The sequence below is a fragment of the Anomaloglossus baeobatrachus genome, chromosome 1 (assembly GCF_048569485.1).
Source record: "Anomaloglossus baeobatrachus isolate aAnoBae1 chromosome 1, aAnoBae1.hap1, whole genome shotgun sequence".
NCBI classification, from domain to species: Eukaryota; Metazoa; Chordata; class Amphibia; order Anura; family Aromobatidae; genus Anomaloglossus; species Anomaloglossus baeobatrachus.
The window spans coordinates 369160245-369183505 of record NC_134353.1 but is presented as its reverse complement, the minus strand read 5'-3'; the positions used below and the strand labels follow the sequence as shown (position 1 = coordinate 369183505).

The following is a 23261-nucleotide window of genomic DNA, read 5'->3' as shown; positions in this document are numbered from 1 at the left end:
ACATGGCTCTGCACACGCACACACATGGCTCTGCAACCCCCCCATCCCCATCGGGAACACATGTGGAGTACATACTCACCCGTCCTCGGTCCCCGCCGCTCCTGCACGTTCGTCCGCTGTCTGTGCTCTCTTCAGCACAGTAGTGACGTCACCGCTGTGCTGCAGAGCGCACAGACAGCGGGAGGGACAGTGACTTCTCATCAGCACATTCAAATGTACCGGCATCGGTGATCTGTGATGCCGGTACATTTGAATGTGCGATCCTGGGCAGGGGGCCCGGTGCTGGAGCTGACACTACGGCAGCTGCCGCCAGGCCCCGCCCCCAAATCACGGACCCCACAGCAGTGCAGGGGGAGGTTACTGGAGGTGCAGGGGAATGTGTGGGAGGGTGCAGGGAAGGGGGGCGGTGACTCCTCGCACTGTAGTCGCCCAGCAGGGAGGTGACATGCTGCTCCACATTTGCATGTCAACATGGCCCTGCCCATGTAGACGTGCAAAGACCGGAAGCAGCAAAATCGCGGCAGGAGCGGTCACATGACCGCTCTGAGCCGGGGGAGAGGGGCTGACAGCAGGGCAGGTAAGTGGTCTCTATCTACTTACCTGCCCCAATGTAGCCCAATAGGGAAATAAAAAAAAAAAAGTCAAAGAAGCCGGATAACCCCTTTAAGTAGAGGTTGTCCAGTAGTGGACAACTTTAACCATTATTGATGTTAAGACAACCTATTTCATATGCAAAAACTTACCTGTAACTAAATCCCCAAGTAATTATCCATTATAGAGCAAAGTTACATAAGGGAAAAAGGATATTACTATCTCTACCTAGCCAAAATCTGTGCATCAAGCTGGACATAAATTAATTAATACAGATTGTCATTTTCTGGATAACAATATCAGAAACTAACAGGAATCTTTCAGCACAAAATGACTGTTCAAAGCACAGGTGTTCAGTACACCCTTGAGATAACTGAGCAGTTCAGTGCAACTTTCCACCTACTTGTTTCCCATTCATCACAATGCTTCTCTTACCGTTTCACACATCCGGCATTTCACCTGATTGCCCATCCGGCACACTCCAGTACAGTGCAATACAGTAAAATGGCATCGCGGCAAGCTCCGGTCACATGCCGTCATGTGACCGCAAAATGTGACCGGAGGTTACCGCGATGCTATTGTACACTATTATTCTGTACTGGAGTGTGCCGGATCCTGCAATCAGGCGAAATGTCGGATGTGTGAAACGGTTAATCCTGTAAAGTCAGATCTGTCAGTCAGGGAAGAGGGGGCTGAGGTAGAGGGAATACAACTAGGTGGGTAGCAGCACTCAACTGTTTGGCTACACCAAGGGTGCACCCAGTGCCTGTGTTTGTTCTCCATCTGAGAGATATCTGTTGATGGTGATCAGGAAATTGTCTTAATCAGCCTTTTCTGCAGAACAAAATCTCTAGTATATGGCCATCTTTATAAAGCCCAGCCTTAATTGTGAGCCATATCCATTGGTTCCTTCCACTCTCATGACAGCTTAAAGGTTAACTACTTTGCATCTTTTTTTAACATCAAGGTCTCTGACATATATGCTGAGTTATTGCGATGACTTTATGGCTGCAATGGTTAATTATATAACTTTAATTAGATAATATAGATAATAAAATGCAAGCAGACTAGTCTTTTTACTCTTCTTCAGTTACCTTACATAATACTTCTAAAAATGTTTAGTAGTAACAAAATCAATATGATGAATAGACAGACACATATAGACACAGACAGAGAGCTAGATAGATAGACCAAAAAATATAGTTCGATAGACCAAAAAATATAGTTCGATAGACCAAAGGCTATAGATAGATAGACTGATAAATAGATAGACAGACAGACAGACAGGTAGATACAGTAGATACAGTAGATAGATAGATAGACCAAAAAATATAGCTCGATAGACCAAAGACTATAGATAGATAGACCGATAAATAGACAGACAGACAGGTAGATAGATAGATAGATAGATGGACAAAAGAATATAGATAGATACTATAGATAGAAATAGAGAGAGCCATAGACAAAAGAATATAGATAGACCAATAGACCGATAGACAGATAGATAGATAGAAAGATAGATAGAAAGATAGATAGATAGATAGATAGATAGAAAGACAAAAGAATATAGCTTGATAGACCAAAGAATATCGATAGATACTATAGATACAGTAGAAGAATGGATAGAGCAATAGACAAAAAAATATAGATAGATAGACCAAAGAAGATAGATGGATGGATAGATAGATAGATAGATAGATATAGATAGATACTATAGATAGATAGATAGATAGATACTATTGATAGATAGATAGATACTATAGATAGAGATCGATAGATTCTATAGATAGATAATCCATTTCAGATTGTTCATACAGATGGTATAAATTCACAAGCTTGTGTAACTCCACATCTCTATGCCATATGTCAGATTGCAGGTTTCCTTTAAATCTCAACTTGACAGATTCATAAGGTTTTGATGTACAGATGTATTTTATTCTAGCCCATACTAGGGCTCGTTGCAAAATGATAAGTACTGTGGCCTCAATTCATCAAGACCAGCCTTGTTCATGGGGAGTGTTGGAGTCATTCGCTCCTGATTCATTACGAGGTGTCTTAAAAGTGGCGTGCGCCTTTGTGTGCTTCAACACAAATCTTACTCCAGTCGGTGACTGGAGTAAAATTTGTGGCATAAAAAACGTCACAGTTCATCAAGAATTAGGCGAGTGGGTGTCGCCACATCGTGTTTCCCCCCAATTCGGCCCATTTTGATCAAAACTGGCAACAACATGTCAAAAGGCACTATATTTTTGCGTCACGCCATGTTGCACAATAAATTTGTGACTTTTGAAAGCGTTTTACCCGTAACCACTTTGATGAATCAGGACTTATGAGTTTTTCTTTATACTTTTAAATACAATGCTGACTTTGGCCAAAAAAGGTACTGCGTGAAAACTACCTTGTGTGAACAATACCCAAACCAAATATTGTATGTTATTACCAATATGAATAATAGAATACTACTTCATGCTTCCAATAAAGACAATCATAAGGCCTCTTTTACACGTCCGTGAAAATCACGCACGTTTTTCACGGACGTGTCAAAGGTGCGTATTGCCCTCGGTGTGCCGTTTGTATAGCACACGAGTGTTCTCCGTGTGTTATCCGTGATAACACACGGAGAACGGGAACTTTCTACTCACCTGTCCCTGGCGTCGCTGTCCGTGGTGCTGAACTTCAGTCTCCGGTCCTGCCGACTCCCCGCTGCTGCTGCATCCGGCCGCAGTGAAGTGAATATGCAATGAGCATAATGAGCGGCGGTCGGCAGCAAGTGACAGCAGCGGCAGAGACAGCAGGGCAGGAGAAAGTGAGTAAAGGTTTGGGGTTTTTTTTCTCTCACAGACACATGTCTTTTCTCCGGTACGTGTAACACGGAACACATCCATGTGGTCCGTTTGCATTACGTGTGACACATTTGCGTTCCATGTGACACCTGTGATGCCGGAGAGAAAACGGACATGTTGCTGTGAGAAACACACGGACACACGTAAGTACGGAACGGACACACGTTCCGTGCGAAAATACTTACGTGTGTCTAAAACCATAGGAATCCATAGGTCTACGTATGTACGTGTCTCCGGTACGTGAGAAAACTGCCAAACATGTACAGGAGGCACGTACGTGTGAAAGAGGCCTAAGGCAGCTTTCTTATTTTCAAAGATATTTAAGATACAAGTTATGATCTCTGGTTTCTGTATTTACTTGTCAGAATATAGACTCTTGAATAGCAATACAAGCAGTTATTCTTACTCCTGATAAGGTGATACAGTTTTCGGCATGTCACTAGTATTTCAATTGACTTTCTCTTGTGTAGTAGTTCACTTTGAAAGTATTGAAAGTATTTTTATCCTTAAGCTCTAAATCTCTAATTCCTAAATAAACATCAAAAGTTAGGATTAATAAATACCTCTGACTTGTTTCAAGTTTATTATGGTTTCCTAAGAGATTTCTCCACAATGTCAAAGCTGGTTGTGGCAGTAATGGAGCTTGTCTGTGAAATAAGTATCTGGGAAAAACAACTGTCTGGAAATTTTTTGTAGGGAATTTGGCTGTTTCAAGTTATATAACAGATCTTCTCTGTAGGAGCGTGTGCGGTCTTCTTCAATGATACTTTACACGCATAGCTCCTCAAGTTATTCACGAAAAGGAACTATTTGAGCCTGAATGTGAAGAACTATTCAGACCTAGTTAGGCTTTGCTATCTTATCACAGGCTACCAGCTTAATGGAGCACTACAGTATAATAAAACACTAAACTAATATACATAGATATCTATGTGCGCACGTTGCGTACAAGCCCTGCAGAAATTTCTGCAGCGATCTGAAGAGCACATGTGCGCTTTAGATCGCTGCAGAAATGTCCGTAGTGAGCGCCGATTCCATGCGCTCTGCCTGCAGCTCCTGCCATAGACAGAGCAGGAGCTTCCGGCAAAGCGCAGGAAAGAAGTGACATGTCACAGTAGCAGTAGCCGAAGCGCTGCGCTCTTAAACGCCACGTGCGCATGGCCCCTGCACAATCTCCATAGACTGTGCAGGGGACGCAGGACGCATGCAGTTACGCTGCGCTACAAAGCGCAGCGTAACTGCATGTTTTTACGCGACGTGCGCACATAGCCAAAGTGTCATAAATGACCAAGAACACTTATAACTTAGCAAGTAGTAGAAAATATCAATAAGGCTCCCTTCACATGTCCATAAAAAAGCCGCACATGTGGCCACATTCTGTTTGTCAACCGTGTGTACATGTGTGACGTCCGTGTGACATCTATAATCTACCTATCATCTTTGCACATCTTTAACACTTGAGGATCAGTAATTCTTTGAATGCATTTCAATCTAGTCTGTGTCACATGGATAGCACAGAGATGTTACAGAGATGCCTTCCATGTGCTGTATATGTTTTCCATGGACCCATAGACATCTATTGGCCTTTGTCTTTCGTGCTGCTGGTAAAAAACAGACATGTCTCCTTGTGGATAACAAGGACACACGTGGTTCATAGGGACACAGGGTCCATGTGAACACACACAGATGTGGAAAGCAAAACCTATTGTAATGAGTATGCTTATCAATGTCTTACCATGGAATCATGGACATGTAAGGGGGACTAAGGATGACTCATTGACACATTAATTTGCCAAATACAGTAAAAATTGCATTATTTGCATATAGAAGCCAGAGCCATGGCAATCATTCAAGTCAATGAGCATCCATGTTATGCATACATGAGCCAGGTCTGCCAGAAAAACACACACACACACACACACACACACACACACACACACACACACACACACAGACACACACACACAGACACACATACAGGCAGCAAACAATTAATACTTTTATTCACAATACATATACTATATGTATGTATGTACACAGACACTTATGTGTATATACAGTATATATATATATATATATATATATATATATATATATATATATATATATATATATATATATATACACATACCCTGCATATATATATATATATATATATATATATATATATATATATATGTGTATATATATATATGTACTGTATATGTGTGTATGTGTGTTCTTCCAAACAATAATACAACAATATGTATATTTTATTCACATTTGTAATGTTTGATGTTCTTTCTCACATAGGTAACTGGCATGTATGAAAGTTGGGTTCCCAAGTTGGTAGATGCATTATATAAAAGAGAGCCACACTCCAATGTGATTGTGGTAGACTGGCTGCAGCGAGCACAACAGCACTATCCCGTGTCAGCTGGATATACGCAACTGGTGGGACAGGATGTAGCAAGTTTCATAGACTGGATGGAGGTGAGTAAAGATAAATGTATACAACTTTACTTTCTTTATGTTATTAAGAATAGGGAAAAAAAATCTGATAGACAAATAGAAGGTTAGAACAAAGGACAGTAGAGCAGGGATGTAGCGTGGATAGCCAGGGCTTGGGACATCCCCTTACTCAGTAATAATGCCCACTATGTACCATAATACACTTAGCACCCTCCTGTAGAAACTATAAATGATGTTGCAATGTCCCATCAAATAGTAATAATGCCACCATTGTGCCACCCCCAACAAGAAAATAAAGTTTATATTCTCCTAATATGAGAAACTGACTTCTCTTCTGCACAAAGTGCAGATTGGCATATGTGGTGCCGAAATATATTGACATATTGTAGGCTGTACGTCTACAGCAGCTTCTAACCTATAGGACAAAGAGCGGTGGGGCATGCAACCTATGACTGCCTGCTCTACCACAGGATGGAATTGTATCAGCTTAATGTTTATCGTGCTACAGACATCTTTTGCCTGATCAGCACATACAGCTTCCTAAACAACTCCCCGTGACTTATGGTTTGATTATATGGTGGATTTCATGAGGGGGTTAATTATTTTTATTGATTCATGAAAAGTTAATATAGTCACAACTAACATTATCAATGTTATAATGTATTAATTTAAACTTTACGAATAAAAATATTAATGGCTTTAATATTTTTTTTAGCATTTTTTTTTTTTTTTTAATTTGTACTTTATATTTTCCAATAGGAAATGTTTAATTATCCATTGGATAACATTCATATTCTGGGATACAGTCTTGGTGCTCACGCAGCAGGTGTTGCTGGTAGTCTGACAACTAACAAAGTCAACAGGATAACAGGTGAGAGTGCTTAGGACATTTTGAGCTTTTTTGAATTCTTTTTATATGTGTAGCCCCAGTGATACAGTGTACGTTACAAGAAAAGCAGACATAGATAATTATGTTTCTAGTAATTATGTATAGATTGACTTCTTCTATAGAAGTAAACCTCTAATGCTAGTCAGTTAATACACCTAGATTATAATAATAATTATCTTTTAAGATGTGAGGTTATTGAGTATTGACTCAAATTGGCTCTTCATGTGGAGCGTTGTGGAAACCACACCTCTCCTTTCCACTGGTAAAGGATAGACCTGCTTGTGTCCATCCCATCCGTCACTACATGCATATCTGTGATGAGTGGTCCAATGGATGTCTCTCCACACCATCTCTTTGCCCTTAATCACTCATCTCAGCACCTTTGATTGACGTTCTCCTACAGGAGATATTGAGACATCATCTATATCACCAAAGGTATGATTGTAGACAAGGGTGGCCATTTCATTGGTGCAACCTGGTGCAATCAAGGGGGCCCATTTCTACCTCCAACACAGGTGGAATTGTGCATTTTTATGAGCTCTTGAGCTGCAAAGCACTAAGATGATGTTCTTGTACAGGGGCCAGAGGTTGGAGACACCCATGAGGCCATTTAGCACAGATTTGCATGAAGCACAAGACTTTTTTTAAAGCTATTTTTAAGGCATTCCATACTACTGTGGGGGCATAAATAGGTTGCAGAGATGTACAGTAGATTACACTGCATGTAAAGAGGTGGCATCAGGTATTAGGAAAAACTTTTATTGGGTTCCCTTTTATGCTCCCCAGCTCATCATATTTTTTCCATGCAGGTTTGGATCCAGCTGGTCCCACCTTTGAATATGCAGGGACATCGGTTTCATTGTCGCCCGATGATGCAGAGTTTGTGGATGTTGTGCATACTTATAGTGTAGGAACGCCTGACCGCAGCATTGGTATTCAAAGGCCAGTTGGACATATTGACATTTATCCTAACGGTGGAAACTTTCAGCCAGGATGCAGCATTGGAGACACCATAAGGCTTATTGCAGAAAATGGAATTCGTGGAATTATGGGTAAAATATGATTATTCTATATATTTCAATAGCTTTCATAAATATTTCAAAGCTGGTCTCAGATTAGAAGTAGGTTGTGTACTTATATCTAATGGTCTAACAATACGCTGTCCATGCTATTTTGATAGCATAATGCATTAAATGTATATACAGGACCCTTGAGTGTGTTGGTTTTAGCATATGAAGGGTGCTACTTATTCTACTGAATAAATTAAAACTACCCTACCATATTGTGTATATAGCTCTTATGCAAGCCTATATTGCGCCATGGTTACAGACCTTTTGCATACCTATGAAGTCTGATTATATTACTTACCTTATGAAAAATGATCATTTTGGTTGCAGAGGTGGACATATTCTTTATCTTAAATAAAATGTTTTAAATACTTTTGGTGTGTAATGGTAGAATAAAAATCTATCTAATTTTTTCTAGACATGGACCAGATTGTGAAATGCTCCCATGAACGCTCCATTCACCTCTTCATTGACTCTCTACTTAACGAAGAGAAGCCAAGCATGGCCTACCGCTGCAATTCTAAGGAGGCCTTTGATAGAGGACTTTGTCTAAGCTGCAGGAAGAACCGATGCAATACATTGGGCTACAAAGTCAACAAGGTCCGAGGAAAAAGAAGTACGAAGATGTACTTGAAAACAAATGCTCAGATGCCATTTAAAGGTAAGCATATGACGATGACACCATTGTAATTACCTCTAAAGTCCCTAATCAAGGAATGTTTCTGTAAAGCCTATCAATTATGACACTTGTTCTAAGAAAAGCTTATCAAGAACAATGGTTTCTATGGGTATACTATGTAAATAACTTCTTAATTATGTAACCCAAGGTAACATTAACAAGGGCTCTAATATTTGTTGTATTCCATCTTTTCTGTTAATTTGCAGTATTCCACTACCAAGTGAAAGTGCATTTCTTTGCAAAGAGAAACTTCACTGTAATCAACCAACCTTTCTTGGTTTCACTGTATGGAACAAAGGGAGAAAGTGAAAACAGACCTCTCGTTCTGTAAGTATTTTGTAGTATATTATAACTATACAACTGGAAAATGTCTGTATTAAAGTTTTCAGCCGATCAAGCACATTACAGAGGAATTCCAGCCGATAACCCTCCAATGACCAGGCTGTAGGGGGCCTTAATGACCTTTTTTATTTTTCTTTCTTTCTTTGCCTCCACATTTTAACAGCTATATCTTTTTTTCAGCCATTTGGTGGGTCCCATGTGTATGTTCTAGAGCATTGTTTCTCAACTACAGTCCTCAAGGCCCATCAATAGATCAGGTTTTCAGGTTTTCCACAGTATTCCACAGGTGATGGATTTTCAGGATTTTCTCACTATTATGGTAGTATTCCACTTGCGAGAGACTCAAGCATATCTCGCATCGCATCTCCCTGGATGGCATGCTTCTCTCACGACAGGAGCAGATCAGCTGCATCTATTTCTATGCAGCTGAGACGCTCCCATAGCGAAAGAGGCAGGCCTTTCTGGGTGATTTGATGCGAGATATGCTCGAGTCTCTTACCCAGGAAATAATTCCATCACCTGTGCAATATTAAGGAGATCCTGAAAACTTGATCTGTTGGTGGGCTTTTAGGACTGGAGTTGAGGAACACTGTTCTAGAGGAAGACATCTAAGAAGTCCATTTAACTTGAGCTTTATTTTTAATATTCAGGAGAAGTTTTTACAATTATTGAAATAAAGTGAAATTAAAGAAGTCAATTTCTTGGTCTACAAATAATCATCTTATGTTATTTTAAATGAGTCGCATGAGATTAGAAAACAGTCCTGCTTCAATCCAGAAACACTTCTCCATTGGTCTGGCCTGGAATTGCATTTACTCAAATACAACTGAGATGACAAACATGTAGTGTTGTTTGTGGAAGCAGGTTGACCTTCTTTTTGAATCTCATTCAACCACTTTAAATATATTTTTTAAGAATCTTTCTTCAGAGAAAATTAGTTATATTTTAATACAATCAGGCACTGAAAAAAAAAATACGAATCTTAACCAAAAAACTTAACTTTCCTAGAGCGGAAATGTCCACCAACAAGACCTACTCCTATTTGATCTACACTGAACTTGATGTAGGAGAGCTGCTAATGCTGAAGGTTAAATGGGAGAGCGAGTCATATTGGGGAAACTGGTTCAGAACCTATGCATTCGATGTCCAGAAAATCAGGATAAAATCAGGAGAGCTGCAGAAAAAGTAAGTATGCAATATCTGTACTAAATGACTTATTTGAAACCTATTAACATATTAAAAATGAGACTAATGTTTAGTAGTGGTCCAGCATAGTGGGATGGCAGTGCCCGGAGGAAGGCAAGTATTTTGTGCCCTCTCACCCATGGAGCACAAAATATATTATTTTTTTTAGAACATTTTTGTGTTTTATGTAACAATTGTAGTAAACTATCTCCAACCCCTCCAATCCTAACCTTGACCCAAGTCCGAACCCTAACCCTAGTCCTAGTGTCTATTATTTTTTTACAAGGACGATTTTCTCAACATTTGAGGAGAAAGAGCTCTTAGAGAGCACAATGCAGTATTTGTCATCTCAGTTGCTGCCTATGCAGAGCAGAAATGAGACAATCATCTGCTGCTGCACTCTGCAGAACAGCAACCAAAATGACAATACTCATTTCATCATACAGAGAGCTTTGTTATGTCAGTCACTGCCTATGCAGACTACAGCAAATGATGACATAGTCGTCTCAACTGTTGAACTCATCATAAGAATCTGTAGCACTACCCTAGATCTCAAAGAAGGAGGCTGATTTAAACATCCAATTCTTTGGCTATTGAATGGGGAACTCACCATGCCCCGTCTCCTCTTCAAGAAGATGTGTCAAACAAGGTTGGGAACCCTCAAAGAATTTGATCCCTAGAGCAAATTGCCCATTGCTCCTTTAAACCCCTTTCTCACACTATGCCACTGTTTTTAGGCATCAAATAAAACAAATTATTTCCGAGAGTGAACATAAACCAATGAATAAGACAATATAAAAGTACAATTAGATTTTTTTCATCAAATCAGCATAACAGTATAAAGAGGATACAACAGGTCTGTACACAGCTCCAGCCCAATAGTATAGCAGTGTGTTGATGACAACTATACATTGCTAAATCGCAGGGCAGTGATAGACTGACTCTTCAGGCAATAGGTTAATACATGTTTGAGGGGCTAAATGTGGTAAGTGCTCCTAAACTGCCATGTCTTGACCAAAACCAAGTGCATAACGGCTATAGTAGATAAAATGATAAAATAGGGACCCATGATTACCTATAATGCTTAACACCGGAATAGACAATGTATAATTGAAATCATAGAAACCTAATAAAATATGGAATAAAGACAGACTTATTCAACAGAAATTACCTTCTGTTATGTGTTATACATTTTCAGGCTAATATTTTGCCCTCAAAATGGTGAACGTGCAACTATCACACAAGGAAAAGCATCTGTGGTGTTTGTGAGATGTAATGAGCACTCCGACATGAAGAAAGGAGACTGGTATGAACAGATTTACTTCTCATAAGAATAAATATTTTTTGAGGGGGTGAATTTTAATAACACTACAAACTACTATGTCTATCTATTACTGCGTGTAGAAAAGAACAATGGGCCTCGTCTACAAAAACTGCAATCCATTATACCCGCCTTGATGTCCAAAACAATCGATCACAGTGCTGCTTATATTTTTCACACCAATTAACAACATTGACTTCTAAGCAAGTCTTTTTGTAAGAAAATTTTGTTAAATGAGTTCTAATATGTCTCCAGTCAGAGTATTTCCATGGTCACTCATTCATCCCATAACTTTCAATGTCTATTAGGTTTATGCCAATAACCAGACATTTTAATAAATACCCTATTTAGGATCCTTAGAACAGTTGCTTTGGACCCTTGTTCTAATTAACTTGGGCATCCCAGTGGTGGACTCCCCATTGATCATACATTCATCACCTTTCCTGTAGATAGGTGAAAAGTGTTTTTATCTGATGACATACTTGAAGATGATGCTTCTTTAGGACAATCCTTATCATTATGCCATATAGTGACTAGTGGAAATCCTACAAGCAGTTCTTTATAGCTCTTTATGAAACAGAAAAAAGGCACTAAACAAGCAGAAATTGTGTTACATGGAAAGCCATTCATGTAACTGCATAGGTAGCTGCATCTTCCCCTGGAAAGATTGCAACTGAGGCTTTTGGAGTTAAAATATTTTTTGATGATGTAGTGTGGCACAGTGCGATAGTCATGGGCGAGGGATTGACTCTCAATGCCCTGGCAGGCTACATGAAATACGTGGTCCTGGCTGGGTGTGTGGACTTTGGTAGTTTGAGCTGTATGATTGTGCAAACCGCGCAATGCCGCTGTTCTCGGCTGGCCAGGAACATAAGACAACTCGAGAGACTAACAGTTCCTTTTCAAAAACAGTTTTTTATTAGACAGTTCCAAGAGCTCTTCAGTCACAACTTTACACAGGCGATAGTAGGTACAAAGCTTCGAGCATGTTGCAGTTTAATTACACATTATCTGATGCCTTCCTAGCTCCCGCTGGTTTGCCTCTATTGTTTCTGGTCCTGTGAGTTCTAGTGCAACCCAGCCTGACACACCAGTTTAGTTTACTACCTTCCCTTTCTCTTCTAGCGGTTGAACGTCCAGTCTCCTTAAGAGTTTAATGATACCTGGAGTAAGGCCATGCGCTCCTAGTTGTCTATAGAAATTCTGACCGGGTCATAGACTACATTCACATGCTAGTAAGCATCACCAAATAACGTAATGGTTAGAGGGCCTGGCCCTGTCTTTCCTCCGGCTCCTATCACTTGGGGCCTCTGCATCTGAGGGTCGATCTCTAACCCTTATGTTACTCTCGCCCGATGTTAACCCCCTCTCAAGATTCATGCTTTCTCCCACCACTCATACAATGACACTCTTTAAGGTGTCCATACACATTAGACAAAATTTTGTGGCATGCAGCCAATTAGTCCTGTGTTGAATTACTCCAACATTCCTCAACATAGCCCACTAAAATATTTAAGCCCCCTCATCCACTTTAGATAGCTGGTTCCTTTGAGCACTCATCCAGCAGCTATCTTAGGCTACTTTCACACTTGCGTTGGACGGCTTCCGTTGCTATCCGCTGCCTTGAGGAATTACGGTAACCGTTGCAGGAAACCGTTTTATTCCTCATAGACTTCTATTAGCTACGGATAGCAACGGATGGTCTTGCGTTGCATCCGCTGCATGACGCAGCATTGTTATTTTGACGCTGCGTCGGGCGGAGTGAACGCTGCATGTAACGTTTTTTGAGCAGCGCAATCCATAGGATTTCGCTGCGCATGCTCTCTCTGGCTCCCTGCACTCCTAACCAGGGTAAAGATTGGGTTACTAAACAATGCGCTTTCCCTAATTACCCGATACCCTGGCTACGGGTGCAGGGAGCCCGACACTTTCCCACTCGGCTCCACCCCCTCCCGCACTTCACTCCACGTGTACACACGCACACACACACACACACTCACACTCACCTGTCCCCAACCTTGCATTCCTCGCTGCACTGATGTCTCCAGTGCCATGGTCCCGCTCGGCTCCACAAACCCCGCACTCTGCCCCCGCACTCTGCCCCCTCACACATTCTCGGCGGCCGAACGATCAGCTGATCACACGGCGACTGGCTGCTGTGAGCGATCAGCTGATCACCCGGCGACCGGCTGCTGTGAGCGATCAGCTGACAACCCGGCGACCGGCTGCTGTGAGCGATCAGCTGATCACCCGGCGACCGGCTGCTGTGAGCGATCAGTTCACAATAGTCTGCTGCAGGTAAAACGAAAGAAGAAAAAAAAAATAAAAAAGATTCTGTTGTTTGTTACGATCCGTTGCATCCATCACACAATGCAATGTAATGGATGCAGTTCAACGCAAGTGTGAAAGTAGCCTTACCAAACTCTCACATATAGAGCTGTGCAGTGCACTCTTGTGTTCCTTTTGAGAGATATGCTGACAGACATCTTTGATGGCGGCTCATCTTTTATGAGAGAAAGGGATTGGCAGTCTCAAATTGGACATGTCAGATACTTAACTCGCCCAACATCATCCTTGGTGGAGAGTCCAGGGCAACCATACATATTAGATAGTCAGCTGAACCAATCAATACTAGTGGGTTCGGCCAACGTTAGTCTGATGTGTATGGAGGTCTTTATTCATTTGCCACCTTTACTCTCAAATCTGCTGAGGAAAAACATCATGCTCATTATGTAAAGTACAATAACAATAATTATCTGATTATATCATACTGATACAATTTCAGATAACTGATAAAAATAGGACGTATGCAATCATCTTATCATGAGATCAATAATCCATTTACACAACAAATTAACGTGATATTGATCTGATGATGCAGATGGTTCACAGTATTATCTGTTGTCAGATCCATGCAAGTTTGGTGGGATCTGAGGACAATGACAAAAACAAACACTTATCAAGTGTTTCATTGCTACCATCGGATCCAGGGCATATTCACATGTGGCTGATTTGCTGCAGACATTTATGTTACTATCCTATTCATCTGAAATAATGTGCCATAATTCTGCTAAAATAAACTGACCTAACCTCATCCTCAAGTTTATATCTTGGCATTACTCATAATTTATCATTATGAATTGTATTTTAGTATCTATTCAGTGAATTAAAGAGAATCTGTCAGCCAGTTTTTCCTATTCAGTCTGAGAGCAGCATAATGTAGAAGCAAAGACCCTGATTCTAGGGATGTGTCACTTATTAGTCTATGTGCTGTAGTCTCAATACAATCAATGTTTTTCAGTAGGAGATTATCACTAGGGGTCTAGGTCTCACATGGAGGCCAATCAAGCTAATCTGTGTAACCCCACCCTCACCACTTATTCACAGTTTAGGCCATGTTCACATTTTCGTTGTTTAGGATTAGTCACAATCTGCCCCTCTGATAAACAATGCAATCCGTTTGGCGGATTCTGTTGTTTCCCATAGACTTGTATGAGCGGTGGATTGTGACTGATGACCCTGCGTTGTATCCGCCGCGCGGCGCATCAGTCGTTTACTGACTGACCATCGGGCGGGAGGGATGCAGCGTGCAACGTTTTTTTTTGCGGCAAAAAAACACACCCCGCAGAATTCCGTTGGAATCCGTCAGTAGGCATAATGTAAGTCTATGGTGCAGGATTCCGTTCTCATGCACCAGACGACGGATTCCAGTGCAGGAATCCATCACGTTTTACTGAGCATGCCCAGCATGTCCAGCAGAACGTCTGAAATCATGTAAAGTTAGTTCCTCCCTCTCCCTCCCTCTCGCTTTTGAGAGCGATCAGCTGAAAAGCCGGCCGCCGGGAGATGAGCTGATCGCTCTGAAATGCCGGCATCCGGCTTTTCAGAGCAATCAGCTGATCGTTTTCTCTCTCTCTCTCTCTTTACGGAAATAATTTCACCAAAGGAATCCCCTCTCTCATGACAATCAATTCCATTTCTTGTCACCCGTTGTACAACCTATCAGTCACAAGCGTCAAGCAACGCAGGTGACTGATGCAAAAAAACGGAAATGTGAACATAGCCTTACTGACAATGTACAGTGTACTCAGAAAGCGGCTAATCAGTGCTGTGGGTGGGGTTATACAGAACATTCTGACTACTGCTACATCTACACCAGAGAAAACGGGGATTCTATCTAAACTACACCAAGCAGTGCGGTAAGTTATAAATCGCTGGAATCAATCTCCCCCTACATTATGCTGCTCACAGATTACACAGCAAAAACATGGTGACAGATTCCCTTTAACGCAAAGCCAAATCAGCCATTTCTTATATTTTTGTGTGTTTTCTTTGTATTTTAGATTCAATGCTAAATTTGCACTTTAACCCGGACGTCCAAAGTTATCGATGCTGTGAAGAGCATTTAAGTGGCTTTTGATACTACTCAAACCATTTATGCCCATCTACAATGAAGATGAAATAAAGGACATTTCATATTAGGCGATGTTACATAGACATGGGTTATCTGTTTCTTCGTAGAGCATTAACAGGATCGAGGACTGAACAACAAGTCATTTCATGGTCATCAACCGCCCATTCCACCTTGTCTGTGTATTGTGAATTAGTTCTTTACAGCCAAAAGTATTATGGTTCAATGTATGCTTCCTTCATACCTTTATTGTACTAGAATACAGGCTACACACTTGAAATGACTTGAAAGCCATATCTGTATTAACGGGGATTGGTAATGTGATGGCCACTCGAACACTGTACCAAGAAGTATACAATCTAGGCTAAACAATTAGAATCGCTTACCTCTACATCGGCATCACCACAGAAGAAGGGTTAGGTGCCATACTGAGATATGTTTCTTTAGGTATCAAGTCTATTTTTTAAAAAGTCCATGCTGTAAGAAAATCTCTCCAGAACACAATTAGTTCTCTCAATGCTTAAAGAGTAACCATCATTGTATTATTATTTTTTCTTAATAAATCAATAGTACAAATGAAAATAAGCAATTTTGTAATATATCCTAACTGATAAATTTGCTTCTCTCTCCTCTTGGACTGAGCTCTCACACTCAATTCATGAGTAAAATCTGTAGAATCTATATTCATTGGAGGTAGATTTTCCCGTTACGGAGATAGAAAATGAAATTTGGTGCTTTTCAATTCTATGGAGGAAGAAGCAAGATGCGGAGACAGATATTTTACCCCAAGTTCTCCTGCAATGACAGTTACAGCTCTCCATAGAACTTTATGAGCACCAACTGTTATTTCTTATCTCAGTAATGGGAAAGTCTGTAATCACAACAGACAGATATTACCTGTGAATTCAAATTTTTGAGAATGAATAAGGCAGGACGAGAAAGAAGGGGATTTCTCCTATAAGATATATGACAAAGTTTGTTATTTTCATATGTACTATTGATTTGTTGGGGTAACAATTAAAATAACAGATACTTTTTAACATAAACTGTGGTGTTGTACATACATCAGATTGATTGGATTGGTTATTCTAGCTAACTCTTCTAAATTGTCGTTACAATAGCCACTATAGTCATCCTTAATGTATAAAATAAGGAGGAGCTTAGAATATTCTATCACAATAGTATCATTGTTGTTACATATTTTGTGCAGATCATATTAGGAAAACATAAAAAAATGAGAAAATTAATGATAATGAGAATATATATTAAAACATTCCTAAATCTCTCTACTGTTAAATTAATTGCTACAGCACTTATACAAATCATTAACATATTAACATCTTTTATGGAATTAACCAATTCACCTAATACAATGTACTATATATATATATATATATATATATATATACCGTAATAAATCCAGACTGCAAGAGATTATTTGTATTAAGCTCTCTTCATATGAGTTCCCTTCCTACAGCTATGAGTTATCAGCAGTGGTAGTGATGACAGCTCATATAGTTAGGTTTGCTTGGTGTACGTCTTGCTGCATTTTACGGATATCCAAATTATGTGTAATGTCACAGGAGGCCCAGGCCTTTATATTCTGTAATTAGGATTTCTAATGTAATTATTTGTAATCTAAAATATTTGCCCCTTTAAGATACTTCACAATATCATTGTTAGTATACTCTACTGATTCTCAGTTACATTATGTTTTTTTCACAATTCTTATTTAAAGCTAAATTCTGCTGGTTACATGTTAATAGAAAGTAGAGCATTATTATGACTCCGATTTCTTGAGGTATACAGTAAGTTATTAGGTCAGATGTCTAACAGCAAAGTGAGATCCTAGGGGTGTGGTTATATGGGTATGGTTATAGGGGTGCACACTTGAAGTTGCACCCAGGTCCTGCCACCTGTTGCGACTTAAAGAGGTTGTCTGCTACTTTAACATTGATGGCATATCCTTTTGATAGGTCATCAATGTCTGATCAGCCGGGTTCCTACACCTGGCACTCCTGCCGATCAGCTGTTCCCAGGGCCGGCGGCAAGTGGACGGAAATGTTCTGTTCTGTAGATGCTCTGTCTTCTGATAGCGCAAATGTATAGGGTGTGGATGTGCAGTACACGGCCGTGGCCTCTATCAGAAGACGGAGCAGCTCTGGAAGTGAGCATTTCCAGCCCCTAGCGGCACTGAGAGTTTCTGATCGGTGGGGGGGCTGGGTGTCTGACCCCAGCCAATCAGACATTGATGACCTGTCCTAAGGATAGGCCATCAAGGTAAAAGTAGAGGAAAACATCTTTATTTACTGCTCTGCTGCACACATTGCATTGGTACTAAAATATTAAACAATAAAACTTGGCTATGGATTATGAATTTCGGACCAGAAGTTTTACCATTTTCAATACTTCTGGATAAATTGTTTTTTTTCCCATTGACAACTAGCTTAATTTTGCAAGTATCTATGTAAGGCCCGTTTCACACGTCTGTGAAAAACACTGACGTTCTTCACTGACGTGTAAAACACGCACATGTCCCTCCGTGTTCCGTGATTCACGGCACACGTGGGTTGTCCATGTGCAATCCGTGATCCCGTGATCGCATATGGACATTACTCACCTGCCCCCGCTCCTGCTCTCCATGGTGCTGAAGTCTCTGGCTCTGCAGCGTCCGCCCACCGCTCTCAGCACCTACTTCCTGGTTGGCATTTCCTGCTCTCATGAATATTCATGAGCCAGGCAGGGGCTGCCGAGAGCGGAGCAGGCACAGCGAATCACAGGCAAGGTAAGTTGAAAATTTTGAATATTTAATATGTCCGTGATTTTCTTGTACGTGTTTCACTGATCACACACGGATCACACCATAGTGTGGTCCGTGGGTCATTAGTGATGCCAGACAAAAACTGACTTGTCTCCGTGCAGAATCACGGCCAAGGGTGCACGCTGCACGGAGACACGTTCAGTGAAAAATCACTGATGTGTGAGCAGACCCATTGATTATAATGGTCTGTGTATGTCAGTGATTATGGTACGTTTTAAAAAAATCACAAACGTACCAGAATCACTGACGTGTGAAAGGGGCCTAAAGGAGTGACGGAAAATAATAGAAACTTGTACAAAAATATAAAAAAAAAATACTAAAGTCTTTTTGCTACCAATAGAGATAAGCGAACCCGAGGTTCGCTGTTCATAGTTTGTACCAAGCACAGACTTTACAAGAAAGACAATGTTTGGGTGTTTTACGTATGAAAACCACTCTCACAAGTATTGCTGTCCTTGGTGCTCAGCCCAGTGTGATTCGCTTACAATATTTGAATGGCTCACACTGGGGGTAAAAACCGCATGATCGGATGTAGTGTGTACCACCCCAAAAAATGGAAAAACCCCGCCTGATCTGTTTATGGCTGGCTGTATGTGGGTGGAGACCCGAACTGCCTAATTAGTGACTTCCATTGGGGTTTAGGTCAAGTCCAGGTCCTAAACCGAACTTTATCTAAAGTCCAATTGAACCCGCTGAACCAAACTTCCACAAGTTCCCTCATCTTTAAGTAAATACAGAGTTTTATCTGAAACTCTACTGTAATTTTCGCAACTTATGTACATAGAATTTTTCTCTGATTTTTCAGTAGCTGACAAAGAATAAAAAGCGTGTATGTAGTGTCCTAACAACCCAACAACTAAGTTGTTGCTATATGATAACAAGACAGTGGCTATTAAAATATATAGAGTATATGAAAAATAATATGGAGAGAGATCCTTTATAAAACTATACATTTAACTAAACCTTCTAACCTTTTCTAAAAAGACTATATAAAAAAAAAGCCATGGGCTACAGCATACACGGCACGGCACTACTTGAGAATCTAAAGACTGTTACGTAACAAACATATTACAGACTATTTATTCACTGTGTATGTATGAATGTAAATTATATTTTGTATATAGGATTTTTTTACTCTCAATGTAAATATTCCGTAGTTTCTTTTGAATATTTGGATCATTTTCTTTTACAACATGTAACTATCATTGTATGTTATAAAAATAAAGATTATATTAATGCGAAAAATCTGTGTCTTTTGTATATTTAAGATCAATGTTCTAACTGCTAAAGTATAAGTTATTTGAAAAGTAAAAATGTAGGGTTTTTTTTAATATTAGAATAGGTTACATTGAGGTATTCTGATTTGGAAGCTTCAACCTTGGAGTTCAAATCAGACGTCTGATGAAAGAATCATACATAGGTACTTATCTACTTTCAAAAGCCATGCAACAAAAGTGCACAATCTATGGCTCGTAGCTGATTGTGGACCATGATGCTATTTTGTGCTAAACATATGGTCACATACTTGCTTATATACAGTAAAAAAACCTGCAAAAATTGCATCTCCAACTATAGTACAGTAAGTGTGAACAGGTGCTAACTGCTAAAACTACACAAAACACAAACAAAAGGATATAACAGCACTCTGTGAGTGCCAAGACATATCCAAACATAGAATATATGAAATTTAACTGCATTAATGCTATATAGAAATAGTGTGTGTTCACCACTAATTTCCATATTAATGAGGAAAGTGGCACGTAGTAGTGAAACAAGTATGGACAGGTACTAATGGTACAATATAGGGCAATGTTTTGAATCCCCATATATAGCTCATACATGAGTATGGGCTATATATGGGAATTGGAATGGTTAAAACACTAAATTTTTCAACATTTTGAATAAACTAAAATGGAGAGTCACATACCGTACAATACATGTATAGTCTGAATGTGCATGGGCGAAACAAAAATCTGTATTGTCTTGATGGGTGATTGATAGGACTTTTTTAATGTATACTTTTCAATATGCAGTGTGTCAATATCCATTTTTAATATGCAATAGATGAATACTCCTTCAATCTTTACTGCAGTTTTTTGAATTGTTTCAATCTTACGGTGATTTCCACCATGCGCCAAGCCACACCCATTTGGCAGTAAAGGGCATTCAGCAGATGCCCAGTACTATTCATTTATTCATAGCAAATAAAAAAGAGAACCTGTAGACGGAGAGGCACAAGAGGGTCTTAGGCCGGCTTCTCACTTGCGATTTTCTCGCATTGCACTCGGACACATGTTAATCAATGAGGCAGCTCTCATCTGCGATTTTTTTTTTTCTCAGTCCAAATCGGACTGAGAAAAAAATCGCAGCATGCTGCGATTTGGTGAGTTTCTCACGCGAGTCACTCCAATGATTCTCTATGGAAGCGTGTAAAATAAAGGAACACACACGCTCCACAACGTTCACATGTGTTCTCTGTTGTATTTAATGTCAAATGTGAAGACGTGATAAATTTATTTTATCAATAAAGGATAATGGAACAATATTTAGCAGCATGCAGTTTAGCTGTGAGATCAAAAATAGCTACTGTTCCATTGAGCCCTTTGAGATTAGATCATTTACATGAGCGTTACACATGTCTAAATGATTTAATTTATTTAAATGTTTATTTGGAAAAATGCATCCCATACGCATCAAACACGCATTACACACACACTACTATCATGATAAAATTCACAAGATCGCATTGCAGTTGCATAGCACACTGATAACGTGAACTAAAATCGGCCGACTTTTTTTCATGTAACTCGGACCGATTTTACACGCATAAGTGTGTTTCTAGCCTTACCCGGTATATAAGAGGAGAGGAGGTGAAGGAATGTACTCACCTGTAGGGGTTGAGAGAGGTCACAACACCTGGAAGAACATATAAGGCCAGAATCACACTTGCTAGTGCCTCGTGTGTAATTCGCGCGAGTCTCTCATGGTAGAACCCGGCTTGGCCGCACACTCACCTGACAGGAGCGGGTCGGTTGCATGTATCTCTATGCAGCTCAGACGCTCCTGTATGCATAGTGTGCGGCCTTGCCGGGTGATTCAATGAAAGACTCGCGCGAGTTACACGCGAGGCACTAGCAAGTGTGATTCTGGCCTAATGGTGGAGCTAGTTGCTGCACCGGAGAATCTGGCAGGTAGGAACATCAAGTGAAATAATTTTTTCTCGCTGCGCTGGTCACCACTCCAGAGACGGAAATTAAAACATCCAAGTCTTTATTGAGAACACTATAAGGATTGTTGTCAGTGCTATTTTTGTCCTGAAGAAAGGGGCTGTGACCCCAGAAACGCATTGACCTGTATATAGCATTCTCAATAAAAACTTGGTTTTCCGTCTCTGGAATGATGACAAGTGCGGCGAGAAAAAACGGTTTCCCTTGATGTTCCTATTTTTTATGCATAGCAGTCAGAGCGTTTTCATATTTATATAAACTTCACTATATGACATGTTGCTTTTTTGTGCATGTAAGGCCGTGTTCACACGTTGCATGAATCCTGTGTTGTTTGTTGTTGCAGGTGTCCACATCAAACTAAACAATAACAATCTTCTCTGATTATTCTGTTTTTTGCTGTATTTCTTATGCCTTTTCCCCATTATTTCATGCATTTTGGGATGTGAAGCTGCGTTTTTAAGTGGTTTTTTTTAGTACAGAAAAGCTTTGATCTTGCACTTTAAAAAGTAACTTCAGTTTTCTCAATGTGTTTTTTTTTTAAGTTCCACATATAAACCTCTAGAGGAAAAAAAAATCAACAAAACCGCAGAGTTCATGAAATCCCATTCACAACCAGCAGAAAAAAAATGCAGCATTTATGCTACATGTGAACATGGACTAAATGTCCAAGCAAAGTGGATGAGACGTTTTGAAATTTTCCGCCCGCTGCTGAACTGTGCGCAAATGGTGTTTTTTTTTCCTCTATAGGCTTCTGCTGTCCCATTTTTAGACACAGAATCAAAGCTTTTCTGTAGTATTAAAATGCATTAATAACCTCCGGATTCACATCTGCACCAAACATGTATGAAATATTGGGGGAAACATAAAAAATGCAGCAAACACGCAATAATCAGAGAAGATTATTATTGCGTTGTGTTGTGCTGACATCTGCACAAAACAATGCAGCATTTACACTACGTGTGAACACGGACTCAGCGTTACATTTTTATTACATTTTTTTATGCGTTTAATAGAGAAAAATAATCAATTGCGCCATGTTTTTACGCCATTTTCCGATCCCCACAAATAATGATTGCTGTGTTGTGCGGATCATATCAATTACAGGGACACCAAATATGTCCATGTTATTTGCTGATTTGTATTGTTTATTATTTTATAAAAAAAAGCGCATTCAAAATTACATTGTTCGATTTTTTTTCTTATTATTTTTAGGAATTTTATTGTAAGAAAAAAAAAATCTCTTTTCGTCTCCCTCTAAAATACTGGACACAGAGATGCTGCTCTGTACAATGGATCTCTATGTCCTGTGTAATCTGCTGTGGAAGAAGCTTGAACCATATCAAATCCTTCCTCTGACATAATCAGTGCTTGTAGCTCAATTGCTAGGGCTTCTGTAGCATGTTTGAAAGTTGTTGGTTTGATTCCAAGACCAGG

General features: G+C 39.9%; 1 protein-coding gene across 1 annotated transcript in view; it reads left to right on the top strand.

Annotated features, from left to right (window-relative positions):
- LPL (lipoprotein lipase) overlaps window positions 1–19845 on the top strand; it is a 44073-nt gene extending 24228 nt beyond the window's left edge. The window contains exons 3-10 of the mRNA XM_075352478.1: window positions 5727–5906; window positions 6645–6756; window positions 7584–7826; window positions 8260–8502; window positions 8727–8847; window positions 9871–10047; window positions 11246–11353; window positions 15712–19845. Coding sequence (XP_075208593.1) covers window positions 5727–5906; window positions 6645–6756; window positions 7584–7826; window positions 8260–8502; window positions 8727–8847; window positions 9871–10047; window positions 11246–11353; window position 15712 — 1185 coding nt within the window. The 3' untranslated portion in view covers window positions 15713–19845. The remainder of the gene's footprint in view (window positions 1–5726; window positions 5907–6644; window positions 6757–7583; window positions 7827–8259; window positions 8503–8726; window positions 8848–9870; window positions 10048–11245; window positions 11354–15711) is intronic.
- The last annotated feature ends 3416 nt before the right edge of the window (window positions 19846–23261 follow it).